The 25751-nt window shown below is 36.9% G+C and overlaps 1 protein-coding gene across 20 annotated transcripts in view; it reads right to left on the bottom strand.

Annotated features, from left to right (window-relative positions):
• Positions 1 to 25751, bottom strand: part of NAALADL2 (N-acetylated alpha-linked acidic dipeptidase like 2) — a 438404-nt gene that overhangs the window by 170532 nt on the left and 242121 nt on the right. For all 20 annotated transcript variants that reach the window (XR_013954883.1, XR_013954884.1, XR_013954885.1 and 17 more), the window contains 2 exons: positions 23315 to 23585; positions 5409 to 5528 (listed from right to left, as the gene is read on the bottom strand). Coding sequence is in view for 16 of the 20 variants with exons in the window: in XM_080604240.1 (XP_080460366.1) it covers positions 5409 to 5528; positions 23315 to 23585 (391 nt within the window). In the remaining 4 variants the exon portion in view is untranslated. The remainder of the gene's footprint in view (positions 1 to 5408; positions 5529 to 23314; positions 23586 to 25751) is intronic.

Genomic DNA, 25751 nt, shown 5'->3' with positions numbered 1-25751 from the left:
AAAGCCCTGCTGGGCACATTCCCGGCACAAAGGGCAAAATTAACAGGATTTATATGCAGGGTTGCATGGTGCAGTCCTGGAAAACATCATTGAGGAAAATTATCAGATTTCTATACTTAAAATCCTTAAAATAGATAAAGAATTATTAGGAGTGAGATATAAGCTCGTCTCCCCTAAGGAATGGGCTATAAAATCCCTTCAGATCCAAATCTCCAGGTCCAGTTTTATATGTTTCTATAACTTTTATTCATACAACCTACACCTCTGGCCCCAATTTCCAAGGGCTTCAAGAAGGGATATAATATCATTATATATCCCACAGCACTCACATGGGAAATAGCTATATAAACTCTTTATATGCCTTGGAAAAAAAATTCTTCCTACAAAATAAAAAAACAGCATCCTTTATAATGAAACATATACCAGGTGTTTAAGATCCCTGAAAAACTACGTAGTTTATGAATATATACACGCATGTATATTCATTCATATGGATACACACATATATACACATATGTATATAAGAGGGGGAGGGAGGGAGAGATTCCTAGTTAAATGGCAATTTCAAATGTCATCTTTACAGTTATATCTGCTAGCCATAAAATGTGCCAGATAGAAGAATACAAACTTCAAAAGAAAGAAAAAAAAGAAAAACAATGTAGAAATAGAAATGTGCAGTGACTTTTTCCAAAGTAAATTGATTTAAAATGCAATTTTTAAATAGAAACCTTTTTGCAACTGGCTTTTATTCTAAGACTGTTTTCCATTTCCTAAATCCTTGTAAGTGCCAACCAATAACCTCTGCATAAAGATGCAAGCATCCACACTTCTAAACTTTATGACAGTTAAAAATCAATTGTATGAATATTTATGAAGACTTTAAATTATTAAAATAAATACAGATATTTACACATTAGAACAACATCTTCATTTAATGCATGTGAAAAACATGTTAATATGTGAACACTGTAAAGATGAAGTGGTTTGGCCTTCAGGGCATTTGTTACTCTATTAAAAGTTAATTTAGGATAGAAATTATGTCTTTTCCTCGAATCCCAAAACCAAAAGATTAAATCACGATCAAGACTCACCACATTCTTCAAAAAATGAATCTGGTCATGATATTTCCAGAGGGTGAATATTGAAATTACTGTGCAGTTCTTCCTGAAAAAAGACACCCTCCTCTGGCTTCTTTTATGTGTTCACAGTCATGACATATATTCAGACAAGCTTTAGGGCAGAGCAGCTGTGTGCTAGTGAGGTGGTTTAATCAGTCTTTTTGTCACCACACATTTTATGCTATTGGAAGAGGATGTTTCTGTCTACAAACACAGCAGGCAGCTCAAGCTGCTCTTTCCAAGAAAGGTATTTTATATCACAAAAGTGATTTGCTTAACCACTGGTAATAAGTTTCATTATCTTTCCCCACATTTATGGATCCTTCTTATCCAAGGACATAGCGAGTGTGCTCTGACCTACTACTGGATGTAACTAGCTCCTGAAGTTCACCAGTGATCCCAATACCCTGAGTTCCATCAGAACGTAATTCCTGCAACTGTGGCACATTTTCCTTATAGCCAGAATGCCATCACTTTGAATTGAAAGGTGTGAGAAAACAAGTATTCCACCTTTTCTCTGGAAAAGCTGGTTCCAGAAGATGAGCTTCATTTCCATTTTAAATTTGTCTAGTTTCAGCTTTCTCCTTGAGAAAGCTTTACTTGTTCCAAATCCATTCCCCTCTTTACTCAGCAATAATCTGGCTCTTAAAAATGTCTCGGTCTGTAGCCACAAAATCACTTTAAGAGTCGCCACAGTACTTTAAAAATTGTCCATGATGTTATTCAGTGCTGTGCCTGGTAGCAAAAGACTACTAGCATCACAGCCATACCAAGGTAGTCCATCATACGAGTACTCGTTGTATGTCCCCCTGCTCAGTCAACTGCCTCTTCTTGTGTTGCTACAGGACAGCATCAAGGCAAATGCTGGGAGTCGTAAATTCCTAAACCTTTCAGTTGCCTTTGAAAATGACTCTGCCTTTTCCATACTATAACTTCCTCCAGCCCTTGAGGAAGGGCTATCACATCTATCATTCTTTTCTCCCACTTTTAACATTCATTTTAAAACAAACATGATAAATACTGCCAGTAACACTATTTTCCCCAAAATATTCAAATTTCTATCACTTGGGCATATTCTATGAAATATACCCTCGACAACTGTTTATTTTATTTTATTTATTTATTTTACCACCACATGCTTTTTTTTTTTTTTTCACATGCATGATAAAAGCACTGAAGTGTTCTTCAGTTTTCATGGTGGACTTTCTGTCAGCAGCAGTTTATCATTTCTTTCAGCCTTTTTCCAATGGACACAATAGGGAGAGAAAGAATAGGTGAGACTTAAAAATAAATAAATAAAATGAAAACACAAAAGGCGAGAATAGGAAGGACACAGAAAAACAGTCTAGAAGGCAGTAAAAGAGAGAGAAGCAAAAGGCATACCCATGCAAAGGAAAATGCAAAACTGAAAAACACAGATCAGAAATTGTTTTACGAAGATAAAACCTCTTTAGGCATCTCGGTGCAGCATCTATAAAAATAAGACCCAAATCCCAAGTAAGATATTTGTATAATATAAAGTAATAATAATACTGAGAAATTAAAAAGCATTAAAATGTGAAAGATGCAAGTTAAATACAGAAATTAGAAAGAAAACCGGTAAAAAATATGTATATAGTGACAGCTCTGCTATGAAGTAGTGTTCTGTTTTAATGTGATGTAAGACCAAGCACGTGGACAACGGAGATAAGGAAAATATAGGCAGAGGGAAGCATCTGCTAAAATAGACTCAGTAAATACAGAAACAAAATTTAGGGGGAAAAGAGACAAAAAGTGGATTCAGCGGTGAGATATGGGCCCACTTAGACTAGGAGGACTTGCTGTTTAATGCAATCTTTCTCTTTTATTTCAAATATTCCTTATGAAAGAAGACTATTTCTATCCTATCACATATTTTCCTCATACTTTTAAAAGATTATGGCCATTTCACAGCCAAAGAGACACAATCTATATCCTAAAAAAAACCAAAAAGGCAGTTTACAACCTCAAAAAGAAGAAATAACAAAAAAAGGGCAAACTTGCCACCTGCGTGAGCAGAACATAAAACGTGGGTTTGATGGATTGCTGTTTTTTGTTGTTTGTTTTGTTTTCTCCTCAAGACTTCAGTAAGCATTATTAAACTGACATCAAATATGTTTGGGTGCCCTGCCATCTTAGTTCAGATCAGGACTCATCTACTTTTCCAAAAGCATCCATTTTGCATGTTCAGAGAGCGTTAAGCAATATGAACCAATGTGTGGGGAGTGGTGACGATCAGAAAAAGTCAGAATTTTTGGCATGTATAAGAGGCAGAATGTTTGCAGGGCACATAGGTGGCAGAACTAGTCACCCTCATTTTAAAAACTATTAGAAAACTGTAATTCCCCAGAAACAGTAGGCTAATTCTCACTTTCTTCACAAAGGAGCTAACGATGAAAAAACACCTTTAATTAATAAATAGTGTTGGCACTACTTTGGTAACAATCTGCTGTAAATGAAACTCTTAATTGCCACAGAACAGGAAAAGTAGATGAACACCATTAGTACACTTCAGCTACCAATTAGCATTTACTCCTTTGGACCAGACTGCAGCAGATCCAGAGTAAAAGCTCCTGAGATGTGCCCAGTCCTCAGCCCCAACAGTGCTGCCCTCCTCCTTCAGCTGTACTACTTGGTAATTCAGTCGTGCAAGTACTTACTTGGCAAGTACATACAGGAACAGAATTAAATTGGTAAAAAGTCCATTTCAAAGACACTGTAGACAATGCTATTACAGCAAACTTTGCATCTCTATCAAATTCCTACATTATGAGCCCCAACTGCTATTTCATTATTTTTGTCAGTCAGCATTGAAATGCAGTGCAAGATCTATGGGTGGAAATAATGCACAACAGCCAAGTTCCAACAATGATAACTGACCTTTCACGAGCATAATTAGATTGCATCTAAATAATTTAGACAAAGAGCTAAAGCTGCTCAGTTGAAAACAGCATTTTTTATTGAGACAAATATTATTCCTATAGAAAAAATATTAAGTGCTTATTTTCTGAACCTGTGTTGTGGTCCCCAATTGGTCTTTCTATGGCCGACAAAGCAGATCCTAATTCTGTTAATTATAAGATCTGGAATTATTGTTGTTTTATAATTGCTTCTGTGGATTGAGAATGAATTGTTTAATTATTTATTGGGCTAGTGTATTTTCTGAAAGGCAAAACAGCATTCTGTTTATAAAATATTAGCAATAGAAGGCCGTTGACATTCAGAGTTTAAATGTTTTATATGTTCAGTCTATTATATCTAATGTGCCAGTGGACTATTGAGCACAACCTCTGCACTCTCTGCCAGGGCTGGACTTACAGGAGAATGAGCAGACGCATACACATGTAACCCTCTCCACATAATTGCAACCAAAGAAAATGAAAGAAAAGAAGGACATGGTGCTCATTCTGACCTGCTGGTAGCCCATCCACAGGCCAGTAAATCCCTGTGATTTTACAGGAGTGCCTGGCCATTCATGGCAGGGAGAATAAACGCCTATCCGTGCATCTCAAGGTACACAGCAGAAACGCCACGGAAATTAGTGCTGTTCTCCAGCTCATGCCGTCCCTTTTTTCCCTATGAGGTGGTAAGGATGGCAGAAAGAGCTAGGAAGACAATAGCACCTGCTCCACGGAGCACGGCTACAATCTAGTTCCGATGTCATTTCTTTAACAAATCCATAACCAACAGTATTAGTTCGCCTGTAGCGTTTGCTTTCGCTTACAACCTCACAATCTCAGTGCTTGCAGCAGCACATCTGTAGCGAGACCAAAAGCCCTGGGGTTTAGACACAGCCCACAGGGACTGGAAAGACCCCATAAGCAGAAGGTCAGGTAAGCACACACTGTGCTCTGCTTCATCTCCCAGCACGCTTAACCTACAGCCAGCAGGCCAAGCACCACATACAATAATGTGGAAACAAGATTTCAACAGCGTTACATGTACAGTTTTAGCAAAAATCCAACTATTCCTAATCTCGGCTGCTTTTTTCCCCTCGTACTTTATTATTTCTTTCAGAGATTTCTTTATTTGCCAAATGGTTGGTAGTACACCTGTAAAAATACATCATCGTACTGGGGCACTGTAAGATATGCAGCAAAATAAATAACATGTAAAAAGTGCTGTGGATCCAAGTGGCTAGCATTAACAAAGAATCTGAATGCCAGTAAATCCTGACTTGTTGGGGTAGAATGAAAATGGATAGTTTTGGTATTTTGAAACTCAAAAAAGAAATAAATAATTCAGTTAAAATACACCAAGCGTAAGACTAACCTTATAAAGTAAAGGTGATTGTCCTAGCTTCAAAAGTGCAATTTTTTTGGTCACATTTGTAATGGCTTGAATCCGGATCAAGTCTTCTATGGTCCCATACTGTATATCAACGAGTTCTGCCTGTAAAGAGAAGACAAAATTCAGATTATATCTACAACCGTGCATTAGTGAGGGTGCTCCTTCCACAGAACCAAAGTTGTCTGAAGGAGCGCAAGGTGCTGGGCTGAGTTCTGCGAGTACCTTAACCCCATTTCCTAGTCATGGCAATAGGAATACTTGTAATAGCAAAGAGCTTGAGAACTAAATCTGACAAATACATTGCTGCCTTTTAGTTTTGAATCACAATTCCTCAATTGTGATAGAAAATACCATTCCCCCCCCCCACCCCCCCCCACCCCCCCCCATAAATGGTGCTGATTATGATGAGAATTTCCCCTCATTAGCTACAGGAATGCATTTAAAACCATGTAAGGGATAACAACTAACCTCTACTTATTTTCTTGAAAGGAGATGGAGTCTCGTAAAGCATTTCAGGAAAGAGTGAATGATTATACAGACCACATGACAACATCTAAAGATACATACACTACCAATACAAAGTTTTAATTAGGGGATCTCGTATGATCCTTAAACAACCTTGCTTAACTGTTGAAGTATTTTCTTATCAGCTATCCAAGCATTAGATAACCACATTTACAACTGGTTACACCACTCTGATGCTTAAACTTTTCTATTAATACTTATTTTTTTATATTATGTAGAACCACTTCCAACCAACTACAAAATGTTTAAAGCATGAAGATGTTCAGCACTTCAGTTTGGACAGTGCAAGAGTACGTAGGCTAAGTTATTATTCAGTGTCAAGCATTGGCTGTAAAGGAAAAAAAAAACTCCAAGAGGAGTTTTCAAGGATCTAACATGCATACATAAATAGACTTACAAGTAAACATAAATAGATTTATAAATATGTAAGTGCACATATAGATTAATAAATATACACAAAATTTAAGAATGACCAAGGGCATTTTTCTCACACATTTATAGCACTAAATTCTGGCAAAGACCACGTATGAGGATAATTTTTTTTTTTAGAATGTTGTGAAGTTTTCAGTACATCATAAACGACGTTCTGGTACCTCTAAATTCCTTACACAGCATTCACATGAAATACAAACACAAGAAAACACAAGAATCTTACATGAGTGCTTAAAATTTAAAATGAGATGAGCAGTACAAGATGGAAAAGCTTCTCTTTCAGTTCAGTTTCAGTAACTATGGACTCACTGCCAAAGGCAACAGTTCTGGTTTTGGACATTTCACACAAGCTGTTTAAATTCTAGCAACAGTTATTCTGGCTATGTAGGATGTGCGAAATTTTACTAGATTCCTAAAGATGGGTATTTTAGGAAAGCATTTATCCTTATACAATTCTGTCTGAAAATTATGAGTTTGTGCCTTAACATTTAAGATGAATTCATATATATATTTTTTTTTCCAAAGTCTCCGTTCTTAAATGCATTCTTTAAAATTTTCAAGTTAGCAAGTTCCTAAGTCTGTAATATGTCATCAGTGCTGTGTAAACCAGATATTTAGAAAGCTCAGCCAAAGTAATAAAGTGCTTCTGCAACAGGCAAACATCTGATTTAACAACAAATACTGAAACATAGGAACAGAAAATCTGGCACTTCATACAGGGTTTTATTATTATTTTATAAATATATGGGTTTTTAATGTCTAAAGAACATGAAAACTATTTCATATAAAATTCAAATGGTGACTATAGGCTGAAATGCAATATAAATATTCCTGTGTGATCACCGTATCTGAAATGCATGAAAAAATCAAGAGAATTAGTTTTGATACTATTAGAAACTATTTTATAATTTTACCTAATTTAATACTCCTATCTGAAAAGATCTCACAGAAGTAACCTGGTTATACACAGTCCATCTCAAATGAGGAAAGGGAATTAATCGGCATACTTCCTTGAAGTTCACACAATTTTTGCCTTATTTTGTAGATCTCAGCTTTATTTTAATTTGTACCTACAGCTGTGTCAATAGGTACACTGGAGCGTAATAATTATTAGTCTCAAAAGTCTTACGGCTTGAGAGGTTATACATAGGCTGATTTCTGGGAAGACCTCTAATCTAATTCCTTTGGACCCAGTGCCTTTCCCACTTACCCTCAAGCAAACTGAAAATCAGAGCTTTCATCAGTCATATGAGAACCTACACTGACTTTTCCTGAGGCAAAATCAATACACAAAGATATGACATAATGAAGTATCAAACCATTTGCTTCTACAGTACAACTGTGTGAAAATGAGATGCCTGCCCACATTCATGTGCCTCTTCTCTTCGCATCATTTTTGCCAGCTGCTCCTCGAGGGTGCTATCCACCACTCTGTAAACAAGAAAACTACGTTTGCACAATTATTAATACATTTAGCAACTGCCCTTGGATATTCTTCGTTAATTTATGGATACAAACTGCTTCTTCAAGAGCTGTTCACTGGTCCTTCCCAGGCAACATATGCACTTAACAAGAGCAGGCTAAATAAAAGGCCCTACAAAAGCAGAGCTCACTTTTTAATTCTGTGAGAACTCAAATTTTACTCCTTGTTACCCCAAACACTGCGGACCATGTTCTTTGCTCCAAATGTTAAAAGTAAGCCCCAACACCAAAGCTATCAAATACTCTCATATATTGAGACTACATGCAAGAAGTCATTACAAAATGAAAAAGCAGCTGAGTGTATGTAACAAAGAGTTCACACATCTTCCATATGATGGATGTGTCCAAGTTCAGTCTGGTAACATTACCTGGAGCTGGAGGTTTGCACAGTTAATCTGATCTAGACTTCAGTTAAAATCGCAATAAGAAAATAATAAAATATTATCTTGAGTAAAACTACATATGGCTCCTCCCCTCCTGAACTAACTCAGTGTAAGAGTTTAGAACAAAATCATAACATTTTGGCAGGACAGTCTAGAAACTATTACGTTTATTAAATTAATGAACATGAAATTTATAACAACACTTTTAAAAAAGATTCCTATCCCTTCTTCTACACTTGAAGACCTAAAGTAAAATTTGTAATAAAAAGCAAAATATTTCTTGTAGTACTTAGTAACAACATCTTATCACATACAGTACAACTACACTAGCTAAGAGTAGTCAGTTTTGTTTTTACTATATGCAACGGGGCTCAATTAATTGGATCCTTTATCTCTAACATAAAATAAAAGATTTTAAAGTATACTTTTAAAATAATGTTAGAGAAAACTATATTAATCCATGGAGTACTACCTTCTCAATAATCTACCGAGAAATAGCTATTTATATTGTATGAAGTTCTGTTTTAGTCACGACATTTTTAACTCCAAAACCAACGAATATCTTTTAGTTCTATTTTAGGGATGTTTACAATGTGACATAATTCTCATCTTACATATTCCAGATTTAAGAAAGCCAAATACCCCACATGCAAAAACCCACTTTTGATAAACTGCTTTCCTTTGGTAGGAGATAAAAGGATTTATAACAGGTGCTGAAAAAGAGCACTTGTGTACTTGATTTAGATATGGAAGGGTAAATCCTCTTACCCTAAAACTAGGAAATGACTAAACAATGAGCTGTTTTATCCATTTGAATTGGGTACTTACTCTTCAAATTGTTTAGTGCTATGCTGTTTGAAAGATATGACTATTTAGGAACAAATTGCAATGTGCAATATGGTGTTCAGTAGTATTCCCCCATGCATGAAATGAAGTAGGGGTAGGTAATAAAACAAACATTTTTAGGAAAAGTAATTATTTTATGTTAGACTTATTAATAGTTTCTAAGCCCCAAGATGATACTTGATGAGTTGTAAACATTCCATCTTAGAAATTATGATAAAAATCCCATAAAACCTGAAAAGTCAAAGACTTTAAAAAATGCCCCAATCGAGGCAGTCAAGGGTCTTTTCGCAGTCTCTTCTGCTTCTTCCCAGAATTAAAGAGAATAAAACACCATATTTCATCCAGGCGTGGGTGAAAAAGAGAAAGATGACTTGGAAAGGAAAAGTAAGAATAGCTGTATGAAGTAGGTGGCAGCTGGAGTCTTGAAGATGGTGTATGCAATTTTAAAGTTTCACCTTCTTTGCAAATACTATGGCAATTACAAATACATCAAGGAATGACAGAAATAGAAACTCTACTGTATTTTAGAAAACTAAATGCTATGAATACAATTTATTGAGGACTACTATTCCTCAGAATTAAGAGGATTTGTCCAAAGAGCAAATATGTTATTCTAGAAGCATCAACACCTCAGTACAGACACTGTTTGCATTTACTACAGCCCCTTCTTTCATTCAGATCAATGCCCTTCATTTGTCCTTCAGCATTCCGCTACTGTTTTCTGGTTGTTGACCCAATAAACGTAACAGAAACATCCAATGCGTGATGCATCGCAGGTAAATAACCTTCAAGTATTTATCCTGCCTGGAGTAAAAACTCCCAAATATATTTGCAAATTGTATCTGAGAAGACAGTAGTCTGTGATCAGGACACGAGCTAAACTTTAATTAAACACTTCACTATAATTTATTTGCACAGCTCTGAAATTGAGGCTGAAGGCAGCATTCAGCAGAGCATAAAAGTAAACTCAAGCTGGCTGTAGATCAAAGCTGGACATCCACAAATGCAAAGAAAACTCGGCGAACATAAAACCAGCTCTTTAAAATTAGAGAAAAGGAAGAAGGAAAACAGGAGATAACTGAGTTGTGCCCAAGTATGCTAAATCATTTGTTAGTGTAAACTCTGCTGCGCTTTCTGACAGGAGCTGCTTCTCCCATTTCTGCCAAAAGCACCTGGCAAATAATCAGGGGAGCACAGCTGTCTGCCTGAGATTCCCACCACCCAAGCCTCCTTGGTTGTCCTATTGCTTGAGCAATTCAAAGACAAAATGGACAGCCTCAGCCATCTTGTACAAATTTACTATATTTCTACAAAAATGTTAATACCCAGAGTTCTCTTTCAAACTCTGTTCTTCCCTTGGCTCTAGGCGTACACGAAACAAACAAATAGGTGGGGAGAGTAGGGGCAGAGAGAGAGAACAACAAGACCTTCTGTGTTATGGGTTTTGTGGCAGACATGATTACCACCTCTAGTTCAACCGAAGAGCTGAAGGTTGAACTAAGAAAGTAATGTGCAGTTCAAACACTTCTACAGCAATGGTACACGGTACGAGTAGGATCAGTCAGTCTGTTCCTTCCTGCTTAGGACTCACAGGAGCCAAGAGTAACTGCTGTAAATTTTGTTCCAGTTACTAGGTTCGGTATTACCAAAACAGGACAAGATCTAGGCAGGCATGACCATGTAATTGAACATTTAGTAAAATACATACAACTCAGAGATGAGCTAGGAACAAATCAGGTTATAATTTGATGCAGATGACAGTGATTTTTTTGAGAGTTATCGGTTCTCTTTTCACATGAAAGAATAATTTCCTACTGAGCCACTTTTACTATATAACAAAAAATCCTTTTTTGAAAACTTGGTTTGCATGCAGATGAGGCATCATATCCATTGTTTACAGGAGTTTCCAAATGACACTATCTTCGAAATCCCCGGTGAGCTTTCCACTGTCTGTTTACTTTATAAGCAATTTGGCTTAGAGCCTCAAAACCCAAGCATGCTGTTTTTCAGTAGCAAGTATTACTTACTATGTTTTGTGTGTCCTGTGACACCTGGACATTCCCAAGTCATCAGGGAATCCCTGTAAATAAATTCTGGGGTACTTACACAGAAATGGCTCTGAGAAATCCTGCAAAAAAAAACCAAACTACGTCAAGTAAACAAACTAAGGAAATCCTCCTGCCCTCTTGGCCAGATTCAGACACTGCTTATCCAGACTTTATTTTCTAGAAGCTCAAGGACTGGGAATCCTGTGCTACTTTTTGTCTTACTAGAGAACTGGGAAGAGAAAAAATAATCTTGCAAAATAATAACCTAATGCATTTCCAAGCAGCTATCCTATCCGAGGCAAACCAAAAATGGATGAATTGTGCAATCTGAATTTGAACATGCTCTCTGAGCCCAAAAAAGCAATCTTGCCATATCTGGATTAACTGAAGCTGATTTTGCCTTGCTTATGATATTTAGAGTTGCACCTTATGTCTGGGCAGATTTCAATCACAGAATTTCAATATTGTTCCACACAGTGAGATGCATGGGGGCCCAGCTCTGTTCCATGCAGGGCTCCGCTAAAGCTTCTCCTACAGGTTGCTTTTGCTCTTCCAGCAGCATTTTTAGAAAGACACTGGAGTTTAACTTCTTTGCTTGCTTTCTTTTTGCAGTTTATAGCGCTTTTTTTCCCCTATCTCCCAGCGAGACTGAATTAAGATCGAAGCCTTTTTATAGCCTATAGAAAAGAACCTCTTCTGTGTTTTATGGTTACAGAGCCCCAGATAAATCTGAGCTGACATAGTCTGTTCCCTGTTGATAATGCTTATCCAGTAGACTCCTCCCTCTATATCTATTTTGAACTTTATTTTTCCTTCTTTTAATTCATTTCTACTTTTTCTCCCCTCTGCCCCCAATCACATTCTTCCAGTTTCCCTTAAGCAGAAGACAAAACTAATATGAGTATAACTTTGTAATTCAAGATATTCAGCAAGATATCCTGTGAGGCAAACCTAGTTTTTTCATCTTTTTTAATTAGATTAAAATGTTAATCTAGTTCTTCAGGTATCCTGAAATAAAATATTTTTTTTTTCAGGCATATTAAATTGGTATTTATTTTAAAGTCTCTAAGAATATTAATTTGTTTATAAAAAATTGAAGGACATGTCATCATTTGAGGCTTAAAATCCTATTCAAATTTTCATTATTTTAAGCTGTCATTAAGTGGTGCTGATTACTTGTCATCTCACAAAGCTCAATAGTGACAAAATTTTAAATTCTAATGTTTCTTTCCTGTACATGAAATATTAGCAATAGTTGCTAAAGCATAAAGCCACAATGATCATACTTTCCTGAGCAGAAATAGTAATCAGTATTTACCAACCTGCTTGGTTTTGCTTATTCAGGGATAATTATTCATGTAAATACACATTTACAAATTACACTGACTGAGGAAAAACTAACAAAAACATACAGAATTGATCATCTGTGATGTTACATCTGAAAAAAAAATCATTAGATACATCTGTACAGAGTGAGTTAGAATGGTGTGATTCAAACCTGGCTTTAAAATTTCCATTGAAACTCCTCTATAACACAATGCATTCCCATGATGTCAGAACCCCAAAATTCTCAAGGCCACATTGCAGCAAAGCATAGGTTTTATTGGCTCGCCTCAAACACGAATATCCAGAAGTTGGAGACTGTCCTCCTTCGATGGGCTTTTTATCATATATGGGATAAAAAGGCAAGCATTCCCTCCTGCAGGTCAAGAACATTCATGAAGAACAGTGTCATGAGAATGCAAACACTATCAAAGACAAAGTGTGCATGCCAACTGATGTGAAATATTACATGAAGTGCTTCTGAATGTTTTCAAGTGCAACTCAAATATTTAATTTTTATAACTGTATTTAATATTGTAATTTCTTTGAGTATGTTGTTTCAATTTTGTTAAATTGTTTCATCTTTAGAGTTAATTTGACTGTGTCAAAACAGAAGTATCTAGAAAACAGCCTGACAATCTTCAGGCTTCCAATTTTTGCCATTTTGAAACGGCACAATTTTTAAATGGAAGAGAACAATGTTTCCCAATCAACTTGCATTCCCGTACATGCACAGTGTACTGAAGTACATACACTTGCTGTACACACACATAAAAACATGTTGTTCTTATTGCAAGTACATAGAAAGATGAGTGGACATCTACCTCAAAAATACAGATGAGCACATATGAGCACAAGAGGAGGTCATCCATTCCATCTAGAGAACACTTGAACTTTCAGAAATGTCAGTGAGAACTCAATTTTCCAGAGTATAATAAATGCTCTTTTACAGAGTACTTGTAGCCATTGCTTGGCCAAACATCACACACTTGAACATAATCATAGAGATGCCTAATCATGTACTGCTGTAAACACATCAGAGAGTTAAAGCAGCATTTTATCTAATTTGCAGAAGTGAACATGTAGTCATGAAAAGGAAAATGACATCTTTCATATCTGATGTGAGTTCTGATGCCTTAAATCTTTACACAAATTTATGTGTCTCCAAATTATCTTTTTTAGAAAAAGGACTGGGAAAAAATACACTCTAGAATTACAAATACATTTAGATGGAAGGAAGGGACTCCATTGAGAACAGGGAATACACTTGAGTGATAATGAATTCAAGTGGCCCACAACTGACAAAGACACATATAAAAAAGGCAGTATATAAGAATAGCATAGCTCTGTGATTATGTCAGTAGACATTTCTATTTTTCAAGTATGTAGCATTTTGGAAATCAAACTTCCCTTACAAGAGACGTGTAAGCACGTGGTTCAGGTATCAGATACTATAAAATTGTACCACGAAGAAAACCAAGTTCTTCATTCTTCCAGGTTTTCAGATTTATTTTTTTAATGCACTCGATACTTTGGAATTGTGAGTTGATCGTGAATTGTGATACTATATCCTGCACTTTTTAGTAATCTGAAGATTTTTATATGGCAGCTCCATCTATCTTTTATTTCAAAAATAGCTAGCCTTCATTTTTAAAAAGTTTTATTTTTATGAAAAACAGCAGTAATTAAATGGGAGTTCAGAATAGGGCCCTGCCAGGCATCCTCACTGTAGAGCAATTAGTGGTTTGCTTTTGCAAAGGTTAGGGTGATGATTTTTCTGAATTGAGCCAAATTTCACACAGATATCTGAGCATTCATCTCTGTTAAGTGTCAGCAGAAACACCATGGAGAATTTGTGAAGTTGATTCCTATGCTCTCAGCAGGGACAGAGAATCCTATAGAAAGAGAGGAGATGCCGTGCAAAGGACGGGAATTGCTTCATTTTAGAAAAGGGACCCGTGAATTGTTCACCTTGTACAGTGGGGTCCCATTAAACTGTATCTAAAAAGGGAAGATGGAAAAATGTTTAAATTACCTAAAACATATAGGAAAGTCTGCAGGGAAACTGGAATCTGGGCAATTTGATGAGAGGATGGAGTAGTTTGGCCTCTGGCATCATACAACTGATTTCAGTGGTACCACAAAAGCTTCACCATCGTGGCAGCCCTGTCAGAGCTCTGGAGCTGAACAGAGCTTCCCTGATCTTCCACAGCCTGGAATCCAGGTCAGCCTCTTTTACAGCAGGAGAAAGATGCTCAGTATTATTGTAGTAATAGTACTTTACAGTATAGTTTTCAACAAAAGCAGTTAGGGACATTATTACCGAACTACCAGATGCTACAGAAATCTGCACTCAACTCTCTCTCTTCCCCTGGTATGATCTCTCCCACACAGGATATTGAACAGCCAACAACAACCAAAACAAAACATTCTAGAAACTGAGAGGTCAGCATGTACTCTCATAAATCCTGATTCGACTACAATTTTTCTCGCTATTCCAACAAGAGGCACATTTCTCGAATTTCAACAAACATAATTCAACAGACAAGACAAAGAATGCACAATCGTCATCCTCAAAAAATAATCACTATTTCTACCACCTACTGAAAAGGTTCCCCTCAACACCGCTTCATTTCTCTTTACATTTTTGGTACCTGCTTTAGAAACAATATACATTGTGAAGAAATTACTTTGTTGTCTGTGAAGAAAATTGAAAAATTATGAAAGCTCATTCCAGGCAGAGCAGCTCTACATGCCTTAAGGCAACAGCAATAAGATAACCAGGAATACTTCTGAACAGAAACAGGCAGTCTTGCCCATCAGATCCTGAGCCTAACACTGTCCACGCTGATAAAATTTCTCAATTTCACAATTTTAAGATTTTCTTCTAGTCTTATGACGCAAGAATTTTGTAGGTGAAAGGACAACATGTATGAAGACATGAAAAATATTTTTGAAATAAAATTTTTGATCAAAAGAATGATATAGAAATTCATTTGCCAGTAATATTATTTCTAGCTTTTCATACTACTTCACCTTCTAAAATACTCCCCGCGATCGTGCCTGGCAAGCAGTGACCCGCAGTAGAGGAACATCTCTCCCTGATGACAACGCAGCAGGAGCTTTCTTGCATACTTAAGAAGCTTTGCTCTGTGACAGTGGAAGCGGCTGCCAGACCTCTTCTATCCTTATTCACCTCTGTCTGCCCCTTGAAGATATCACTGCAAAGCAGTGAATCTTAGAGGAGACAAGACTAACTCTATATGGTAACATAATTCAGTGGAAAGAAGATAAATTCCTTGAAGCATCTTCTTTCTCACACACACCTACTCTTGGGCCAGTCACAAGCTGGTGATTGATTGTTCACCTTCTCTTTGAACTGCAGAGCACAAGAACATAAGAAATAATTATGAGGACAGTACAGATATTCCTCATGATTAATTCACATTAAGGCTGTCTTAATGAATGAGATAAACACAGTAACTAATATATATTATGTGAGATGTCAGACATTAGATGTATTTGAATTTAGTGGAAGAGACCACACAGCAGACCAAAAAAAAAATAATAGAAATTCCTCATTTTAGAAAAAGGGAAGCCTTTTTTCATCTTTGTTTAGTTCACAATTATTTTTTTTATCGTTTTTAAGTGGATACTTCTCTCCTGGGATAGCAGCTTGAAGTGGTGGATGCAGTCAAGTGCTGTGACTCCAACCAGCTCAAAAGTGAAATCCTGAACAAAAGCTTTTTCTCAGGACATTTTAGTCCAGCCAGCGAACAAGCTCTGGCATTTTGACGGGTCACATACACACACAATACACTCCTACAATTGCACCTGGATACCAGACATAGACTTGCCTATGGTTAGTAACTAGGTCATTGTTCAGTTCTTCTATATTTTTTTTGAACCAGTTGTATCAGAGCTGAAACTATTCTGCACACTTTTTTCATTCAGCTCTGAAAGGCTTTCAAAACACATTTGCTTCAAAGGGTTTTCCTTAAGAGAGATTTTCTTAGCTTTTTGGTCTTTCTTATTATTAAGGCTGTGTGTCCAGGATTAAACCATTCCTGAAAGCGGTCTCTAAAACAGTCCATTCTTTGCTCTTTGACACCACAAGTCTTCAACAAAGATTTTTCATAAAACTAGCTAAAATTTGTCTTTACTGTATTTTTCATATTATAGGAAGCCTCATCCTCAACTAGCTTAAATTACGTTAAAAAAAAAAAGTCAGGTATGCTTATTTTTTATCAGTTATTTTTTTATCAGTTATTTTATTTTATATTTTATACATTTCATATTTTATTTTATATACTTATTTTTTTTATCAGTTGTCATTTTTTAATGTATTTTTTTTAATCCCAGCAATTTTTTAAATGTTGACAATACTTGCTTTATAATCTTTCTGTTGCAGGAAAGTTTTGGGTTTGTTTTTAAGATAAGCAAGGTGCCTTCAAGGCAGTTTCAAGCCCTCAAAATACTGGAGAATTTTAAGGGAAAAATCCATCGAAACCAAACCAAATAGCTCACAACAGAAGTAGTTTTTGCATGGAATTCCTCCTCTGAGGAGGAGTTATGTTTGCAAACATAAAGAGAAAAAAATTATTAGATCATGTAACAGCACTCTAAACCAGGTTTGCTGTTGGTAGGTCCATATTTGCTAAGAAGATATAAAAGAAAGTAGAGGGAGCTGATAAGTTAGCGCTTGCTAAGCAAAATACGTGCCTTGTGCTTCTGCAGAAAAATTTCCATTTGACTTGCACTACCTTCTATTCAGGTTTGCACCAAATAACATTAACAAAAACTGGGCATGAAAGAAGAATAACTGGGCAGATATCAACTCAAGTATCTACTGAACTGCATGGGAAATTATGACTTGCCTGGTCTAAATCATACAATAAGATAAGTAAAGGGAAAAATATTTCTCCAAGATCCATGCATTTACAGAAGTATTTTCACTTGTATTCTTTCACAGTGACTAACAACAGACAAAATTCAACTCTGGTTAAAAACGATTTTCATGAATTTCAATAGGAGTTTTACTTACACTGAAACCTGAATCAAGCATCAAATCCATTTCCCATGTTTTCACTGTTTGCATCTTTTAGTTTTTACCATGATATGAGAATATATATATAATGTTTACGGTTCAACATTGGTCCCTCTCAAATTTTGTACTTATTGAAAAGTGCCTTTAGCTGAGTATGTGCAATGGCATGGAAGTGCTCAGTGATCTGTTACATCTGTCGATATCAAGATGCCTCACATCTTTATTTTGCATTTTAAAATACTCATTTATTATCGGTATTATTATTGAAATGCCATTACTGATATTTTATTACTAAAACATCAGTACAGCATTCACTCAAATATAAAACAGCAGAAGGTTTTGCAGCAGTAGCCATTTGCATCTTTGAAACCCTACCCCTCGACAATACAAAAATCTTGCAGCAGTATTAACTGGGCTCTTGCGCGTGATGAACCACTATTATTTTAGGGAACTGTAAAACTTTATTTATGAATGGTTATATGATATATGCCAGAAAACTGACAGGATGTTCTGCAGGAAATCTCTTCAGTGATAATTTTTGTAGTTCTTGACTGCAAATTTAAATTATATAACCTTCACATTGCATTTCACAGCTTTCTATATGTAATTAAAATGGAGTGGCAGCTATGCTGTAGTTAATGTTGACTGTTGTTTTCTGTTTAAAGGTCAAGTCTATTCTAAAATCCATATTCTTAGTGAGATTGTCTTGAAAATTTGCTGTATCTACTTAGTATGCAGAGCAGTGGTCTAAATTATGATTATTTGTGGAAGAGGTTTCTGAGAAACTCTTCTATAAATAAAGGATAAATAAAGCTCCTCTAAACCATCTAAATGTTACAAAAAATCACAGGATTCTTCTCATTTGTGTGCATGTGTTATTCAACCTATAGCCCTAGCCATCTGCAAATTGACTGCAGTTGCTAGGGATTCATTTTAGCTAGTACATGTCTCTTTGGAGAAGGAATTTTAGAAAATGTTAATAAAGATAATAATGAACTAAATTGGCATGCCTAAAAGAATTAAATGTACACTTGTATCAGGATTCCCCCTAGCTTGATATTTTTCACCAATGTGCCATCACAAATGACCGAAAGACTTAGCGTGAGATGCTGTGATTATTTAATCTGAATTATATGCACTTGCTGCCTTTGGAATTCAAGAAGTGCAAGTAAGCATGTTGCAGAAGGCTCATTTGGAAATTTTGCCTGGGGATAAAATAACCTGGGAATATTTTTAAAATATTCTAAAACCAAACTGCTGAAACCAATCTTAATTCAGAAATACTGTTAAGGAAATTACTACTGATTAGCTAGAGGGAAGATTAAAAAATAATAAGGGTGCACTAATAACATTTGCAGCACAAAGAAACCAAATCAAATGAAAGCAAGCTGTTGGGTCAAGGAGTTCCTGATGCGTTGTCCCTCCAGAGGAACTCATAACTTTTTGGTGCAGAGCTAGAAATATAGAGAACTTAAGTTCCGCAAAGCAACAGAGGAGTGCTGCAGTACTGTAAAGACTTAGCAGAGAGAGAAGAGGACTGTAGGGCACACAGTCAATAAGATTAGAGGAACTGGCATCAAAGGAGAGGAAGGCTCCCATCTTCCTGCACAGAGTGAAGAACCTGTAAAAGAAAGGGACGGATGGGAAAATGGGTTATCCAATGAAGTGAGCAACCCCCCCGCTCCTTATGCAAAATCTGGTAAGAATCTGCACACTGCTTCCCTTATTCCTGCCTTGCCAGGATTGAAAAATGGTGAGATCACCACTAAATGAGCTTAACATATGGGTTTGTACTTCTTGTATCATTCCAGGTTGCATTAATCTCTGTGGTGGGTTCTCATTTAGCTGAGAAAACGTCACTGAAACAAATGAACCAGAGCAGGCTGATATGTTATCAACAGATGTAGAGCATCTCTTCAGCATACTGCAGACACAGAGGCAAACAGTCGGCATTCTCGCTTCTCTGCCCCTCCAAAACGAAGATATTGCTGGCTGAGCCGGGAACAAAAATGCCTAAAAGCAGCAGACATTTGGAACAGAGACATGGGTAGTCAGCCAGAGAACATGGATGATGGCAGGAAAGCGAGGTGAAGCAGTGAAGGAGTCCAAGCAGCCAGGGACCAGGGATGGACGAGAGGCTGCAGCATAAAGGAGATGTGCTGGGTGTTGGGAGAACTGCTTTGGAGATGGGGATGATTCTTTTCCATCCACAAAACCTTCAAATTCCTGCCCACATTTGTATTCCCATTTCAAGGACTCTCCACACAGCACATGCCAATACTGTGCTGGTCTTGCATCCGCCCCTGCTTCTTGAACCAGCGCGGTCCTTTCAGTGTGTGAGGTCCAGGAAAGGAAAGCGATATTTTCCCAGACTTGCTGAGAGTGTCCATGATAAAAATGAATAAATAAATAAAAACACGAACAACAAAGACCTAACAGGGAGCTGGTGCAGTCCACAGGGAGTTGTTTTTTTCCTGAAGAATTAGAGGAGGACAGCAGAGCATAAAGTAATGCTATATAATGAAGGATACTAAATACCTGTTTAAGATATTAAAACAGATTTAGGATTGCTAAAGGTTCCGCGAACACTTCCATAAAGCAAAAAGTGAATAAATTTTAAATCCTTGAAGTGAAGGTGAGGAAAACTTCAACTCAAAAAAAAAAACTTCAACTCAAAAAACTTCAAAACTTCAGAAATTGAAAGAACGCAAAGTAAAGATCATCTTCATTTTGCTTTAATTAGTCCAGCCTTGAATATTGTCTCAGCACACCATGACATCTGCCAGTATTCTCTCTTTACTGTTACTAAAGGAACAGGGAACGTTGCAGAACGGGCACGAACCGTTTGTTTTTGCCTGAAATTCTCTGCGGGCCTACTCGCAGCCACGCACCTTCTGCCGTGCTTCCGTCCCAGGCATGACCGCGCTCAGGAGATCACTGCTACCTGTGGGTTACAAGGCACACCTATGCTGGCACAACTCACAGATTTGGTACCCAAAGAAGCACACGGTCTCCGCAGGTTCCCCACACCTCTCCTCGGACCACACCAGCGGCTATCCAGCTCGTCCCTCCAGCACCTACCAAGGACAGCACACGCAGCTCGGCTCGTGAGAACGATCACACAACACGGGCATGGAACAGCACATTCAGATTCACTGTGCTGCGCCTGCTTGGAGGCTGGCTAGGTGCTGTTTGACAGCACATTTTGCTTTAACGCATACATTCGATGCCGAGCATTTTCCCTTTTATGTATGCTGTGGGCTAGAGTGGCTTTCCCATTTTCATTAAGCAGACAAAAGGCTTAAACTCTGTAAAAGGCCGTTGGTATTTAACTTTTCATAAAAATATATTTCACATATATCACTCTTTCCTTAGGCTGACCTGGTCTATGGTATATTATTTACATAACCGCTGCAATATCTATTTTAAAACTGACAAGACAGCTCTCTCCAGAACTGTAGGCTGCCTTGCCTGTCATCGTGATGGGTAAACAGTGTCACCTTTTCAGGGCCCAATGAATTATAAAGAAGTAGTAAAGTGCACCATCCATCACAATGGCACTGAGTAGGTTTTTGAAGTAGATTTCAGATATCACAAATGCTGTTTAGACTGTTACCAGAAAGCACAAATTGGACGGCTCATATACAATGGCTATATGATGAATGGACATGACAGGTCGTCAAAGAAAATGAGTCCTGCTATTCTACAAATAACCTTGTCAACATGAAAGTAGAGCTGTACCTCTGCTGGTAGACAGACTGCAATGAACTAATGGTTTTACGTGCTTGAACTTCTTGCAAACCAAATATACAAATGAAATACAACGGAGCAGTGGCATTCAAGCAATATTAGCAATTCAACCTGATTATGTGACATATAATAGAAATTTTCTGCTTAGGATGTGTCACATTTGAAAGAAAATTATTCAGATTATGAGTAGCTGTTACAAGAGTATCTTTTTGCAGGAAAACCCTCATGATTTTGCAATCACAACCAACTGCAACATATTCAAAATACACAATTTGTAGTTCTACTGCAAGCAATCAAGTCACCTTCTGATGGCTGAACCCAGCAACAGACATCACCTGCTACACCTCATTCAAAGTTTTTCTACCTCCATTACTTTAAATAGTAAAGATTATTGTGTACAATAAAAAGTCAGAAAGGTTAGATTGCTACCGATTTCTCTGTAGACTAAACTAAAAGGCAAATTTCCCTTTTGGGCAAAATTTGATTTAAAGACATTTAGGGTAGACTTTTCAAAGAATAAAAGAAAACATCTCTGAGGGTGCTAGGTATCTCAAAAACTGACTGTAAAATTGTGCACAGGGAGCCATCCTTTGGCTCAAATGCAAGCTCCCAAGGTTTTTGTCAAAGCCAAGGTACATCCCTGGTCATAGTACACAAGCAGTGTATGTGGTCATTTCTTCAGAATTCAATCACAGAGAAAAGTGTCCTGAAATATAACTAAAAGTGGTACATGTGTTGCTGGTAATAATGTCAAAGATTCTCCCTAGTACATTCAATTTCCTTTAATCTGATGAATTTGCTAGCAACGCATTTATTTTCATGAAATAAATCTCAAAGGCCACAACTGTACTTTTATCTCATTACAGCTACTCTTATTAGGTTACTGTGAGAAAGTATATACTGAGTGATAAATGTGATAAGCTAAACCCATTCATTAGTACTTTTTACTTGCCCATAGAAAAGTTGAATTGTACACAATGCAAGTTAAGACTTAACCTTGCTTACTTTATTTCACTTCTAAATATCAAACCTAAATACGAAGTTACTGTTTTATGCTTTTATTCATTGTCAGAGCCCCAGCACAGAGGCTCTAAGGTGATAATGAGCATGAAACTCGATCTGGAAAACAGTGCACAAATCCAGGAGATGGAGAGAAGTCTTTCTCCCAAAGGAAAATGAGAACTCCAGTCCTCCTTGTCTCTGGACTAAATCCTTTGGACTAAAAGGCTTTGATGCTTTCCAGAAGGAGAAGCGGAAGCAGGATGAGAAACTGGAGGATATGAATTTCTACCAGCCCTCAAATTTCTGAACGCCCAAATTTCAAAATGATGTTAGTAGTCCATAAAATGGGCTAGTTAACATGATGCAACTTTCACCATTTTTACTCATTTCAAGATTTCCACAACGCATTACATTTTATCAATAAATATTATGGGCAAACACTGTCACAAGCAAAAGCAAAGTGAACAAGAGTTGCATTTTACTGCTCAAAATTCAGTAACTGATATGCAATATAAAACATTCTTAAAATACAAAGATATTTTGGAAGAGGTACCCTCCAAACTCAAGGCCAACTTTTCCTACATAGTCTTTTAATTTTTTAAGTCATGAAAATGAACTAATAAAGAAAACTAATAAAGAAACTAAGACATAATCATCACTCATACCCCCCTGTATCACTGAAGGTAACGTATAACATTTTAAAAAGGAGAAATACAACAGTACATTTACATTGCAATTCTTATATTTCAGAAATATACATTGAGGTTTATGCTATCTCAGATAGGAAACGTAGATCATGACATAGCTTTCATACTTTCACACCCAAACAATAAGTATCAGCTCATCAACTGAGATACTTATTAAAAACAAAAACCATCAACCTAACACCAACATAGGAAGCCTTCAGGTTTGATTATTTTTTAAGTTTGACTTGAGATTTTTACTGGTATTTATCACAGTTAACTTAAGGCTGGTCAATTTGTCATGTTTACTTTGCCAGCCAAGTTCAATGGAAGCTATTTCAACACAAATGACAAACAGTCACGTTACCTCAAGTGTTCCTTTGGCAGAGTAAGCTGCATATGAGTACAGGAGGTCTTGGCTATGAAGAGTTTTGGTCCCTCTGTTGCACTGCAGTCCATCAGGATAAAAGCATTCGCCGCTGTTTTTCAGAGTTACTGTGTTTGAAGAAGAGCCCGGTAGGTCAAGCAAAACAGAATAATTTACCAGCTGGACATCTTCAAGGCCATGAGAAGTCCATTGACCCAGAATTTTCATTGCAGTGTCTACATCATCTTCTCTAGGGAACTGTAAGAAATCTCTGGGGAACAAACACAAATAGTTTCACGTTATTTCCCACCAAGACACTTGCACCTTAACGTGCAGCAGTCTATAATATTATTTGAATGAAACATGGGATTCACGATGGATCATCAAACATGCATTAAAAATAAATCACCCTTCCTTTTCTTTGCAAATAATTTCTTACCATTTACAAGGCAAAAGCAACCACTTTTGGGGAAATGAAAGTATGGAAAAATGTTTATAGGAAACACACCCAGTTGAAATGTAAAGAATCAGTGGAAATTATCACAACAATTGTTTCAAAATTCATCTCTATGGAGCTGCTCAAGTTTCTGATACCATCAATTTAACCAACAACTGAGCAGAAAAGAATGCTGTCTGAAGTAATATTTCAGGGACTTCAGGGAGGGAGTGGTGTGGAAAATTAGTTATATTGTGTTTGGCTTAAAATCATCAAGTAAAGCAAATCTGCTAAGCAGAATGGAACTGTTTCCCCAAATATTGTGTTAGTTGTGGGAAGGTGTTCCTCAGACTTCCTACCTGAGCCAACAGCTTGGCACGCACACGACATGAGCCTAAAAATTAATTTGGCAGTATTGACCAGATGGGCCAACAGGGCCTTGAGGTAGGTTGGTTTGGGTTTATATCGCTACCGGGTTTGTATCACTGTTCGACACCTGCTACCAGATGGATCATAGGACAAAAATGGTGACAGCATGGAAGGGCCACCCTCCTCCCAGCAAGTGCTAGAAGATCCCAGATGTAGAGAGTATTTTACGGATAATTTTAGAGGACTTATGTAAGCAAAGTAGGGCACAAATAAAAAGCAGCATTATTCAGATAAAATGTGCTATCTAAATGCAGTACAAAAATAGGGAATATTTGTTGAGTTTCTTGAAGACGTTCTATTTTTTAATTTTTTGTTAGATTTGAAGCTCATGGGATTGAGAAAAAAAATTAAAGATAATGGTTTCCAAGCACAAATACACGGACACTGCCAGGAAGTCCTGTTCACAAACTTCACTTCACAAAAAGGATGATTTTCAAAATGATATTTAGACGCTTTAGGGTCCTCAATAAAAAGTACCCCAGCCATCCTGCACACACTAAAAGCAGTATTTGATAATGCATATTCATTTTAAAACCATTACTGCAGGTGATAAATATTTGAGAATCCCACCAAGCACATGCTTACATTTATAGACACCCCGTGACACTGAGCCATGAGCTGCAGAAGCCGCAGACAGGGCAGAGCAGGCTGGCCATGCCAGGGAATGCACCACCAAGGAACAGTTATGATGGAAAGAAAGCAGAAAGACTCCCCATCTACCCCAACAAAGCCTTAAAAAAAAAAAAGTGAAGTTATAGCATCTGTTACAGCCTACAAAATACTCAAAAAACACTAGTGTGATCGGTGTGCATTATCTGGATTAAATAAAGATTCCAATATACAATGGATTTACAAAACAAATAAAAAATGAAAAATACTCTATTTAAAGAATTGTGTTGTATCACCGCCTGCATCACAGTAACAAGGTTATCGACGTACAAAGTTCACAGCCTTTACAAGAACCCTGGACTTATGTTACAGACTTCAGAGATCCTGTCAGGAGGAGTAATTTTCAAATGTTATTCTTGCAGAGTTAATCTTTTTAAATTATCTAAAATAAGTCTTCAAGCCATCTACAGAAAATGGACAAGTTAAACCAATCAGTAGTATATTACAAGTTTCCAATTTCATCTGCTCCCACTAATGTAATGACATAAACTTGGGCACTGCAGAAACACAAAGTTTTTTGATTAACAATCATTAACAGAACATTCACGTTTTCCACTGGTGATGGAACCATTAATAGGATAAATAACTTCAAGAAACTTATCCCAGGCCAATCAGGTTATGACACACTGCAACAAGAAGGAACCAGTTTCAATAAAAGGAATTAAGCATTAAAAGAAGACAGGGATACAATAACCAAGCTACTCCCTCAGTAATAGAAGCAAAGTTACTTTCTACTTTGTAATTAAGTAAGCCTGTCTTTGAAGCTTTTGTGACAACAGAACTGATTAAGTTAAAGAAATGAGCACACTAACTATTCACTCCATAATGTCTTTATAGGATGTTAAAATCAAATTGCAAATCACAAGCAAACCTTTTATTAAAATAAATCAGCACATATAAGAC

Source organism: Anser brachyrhynchus, assembly GCF_964034855.1.
Source record: "Anser brachyrhynchus genome assembly, chromosome: 9".
In the NCBI taxonomy this organism is placed as follows: domain Eukaryota; kingdom Metazoa; phylum Chordata; class Aves; order Anseriformes; family Anatidae; genus Anser; species Anser brachyrhynchus.
The sequence above is the reverse complement of the archived record's forward strand: the minus strand, read 5'-3'. Positions and strand labels throughout refer to the sequence as shown.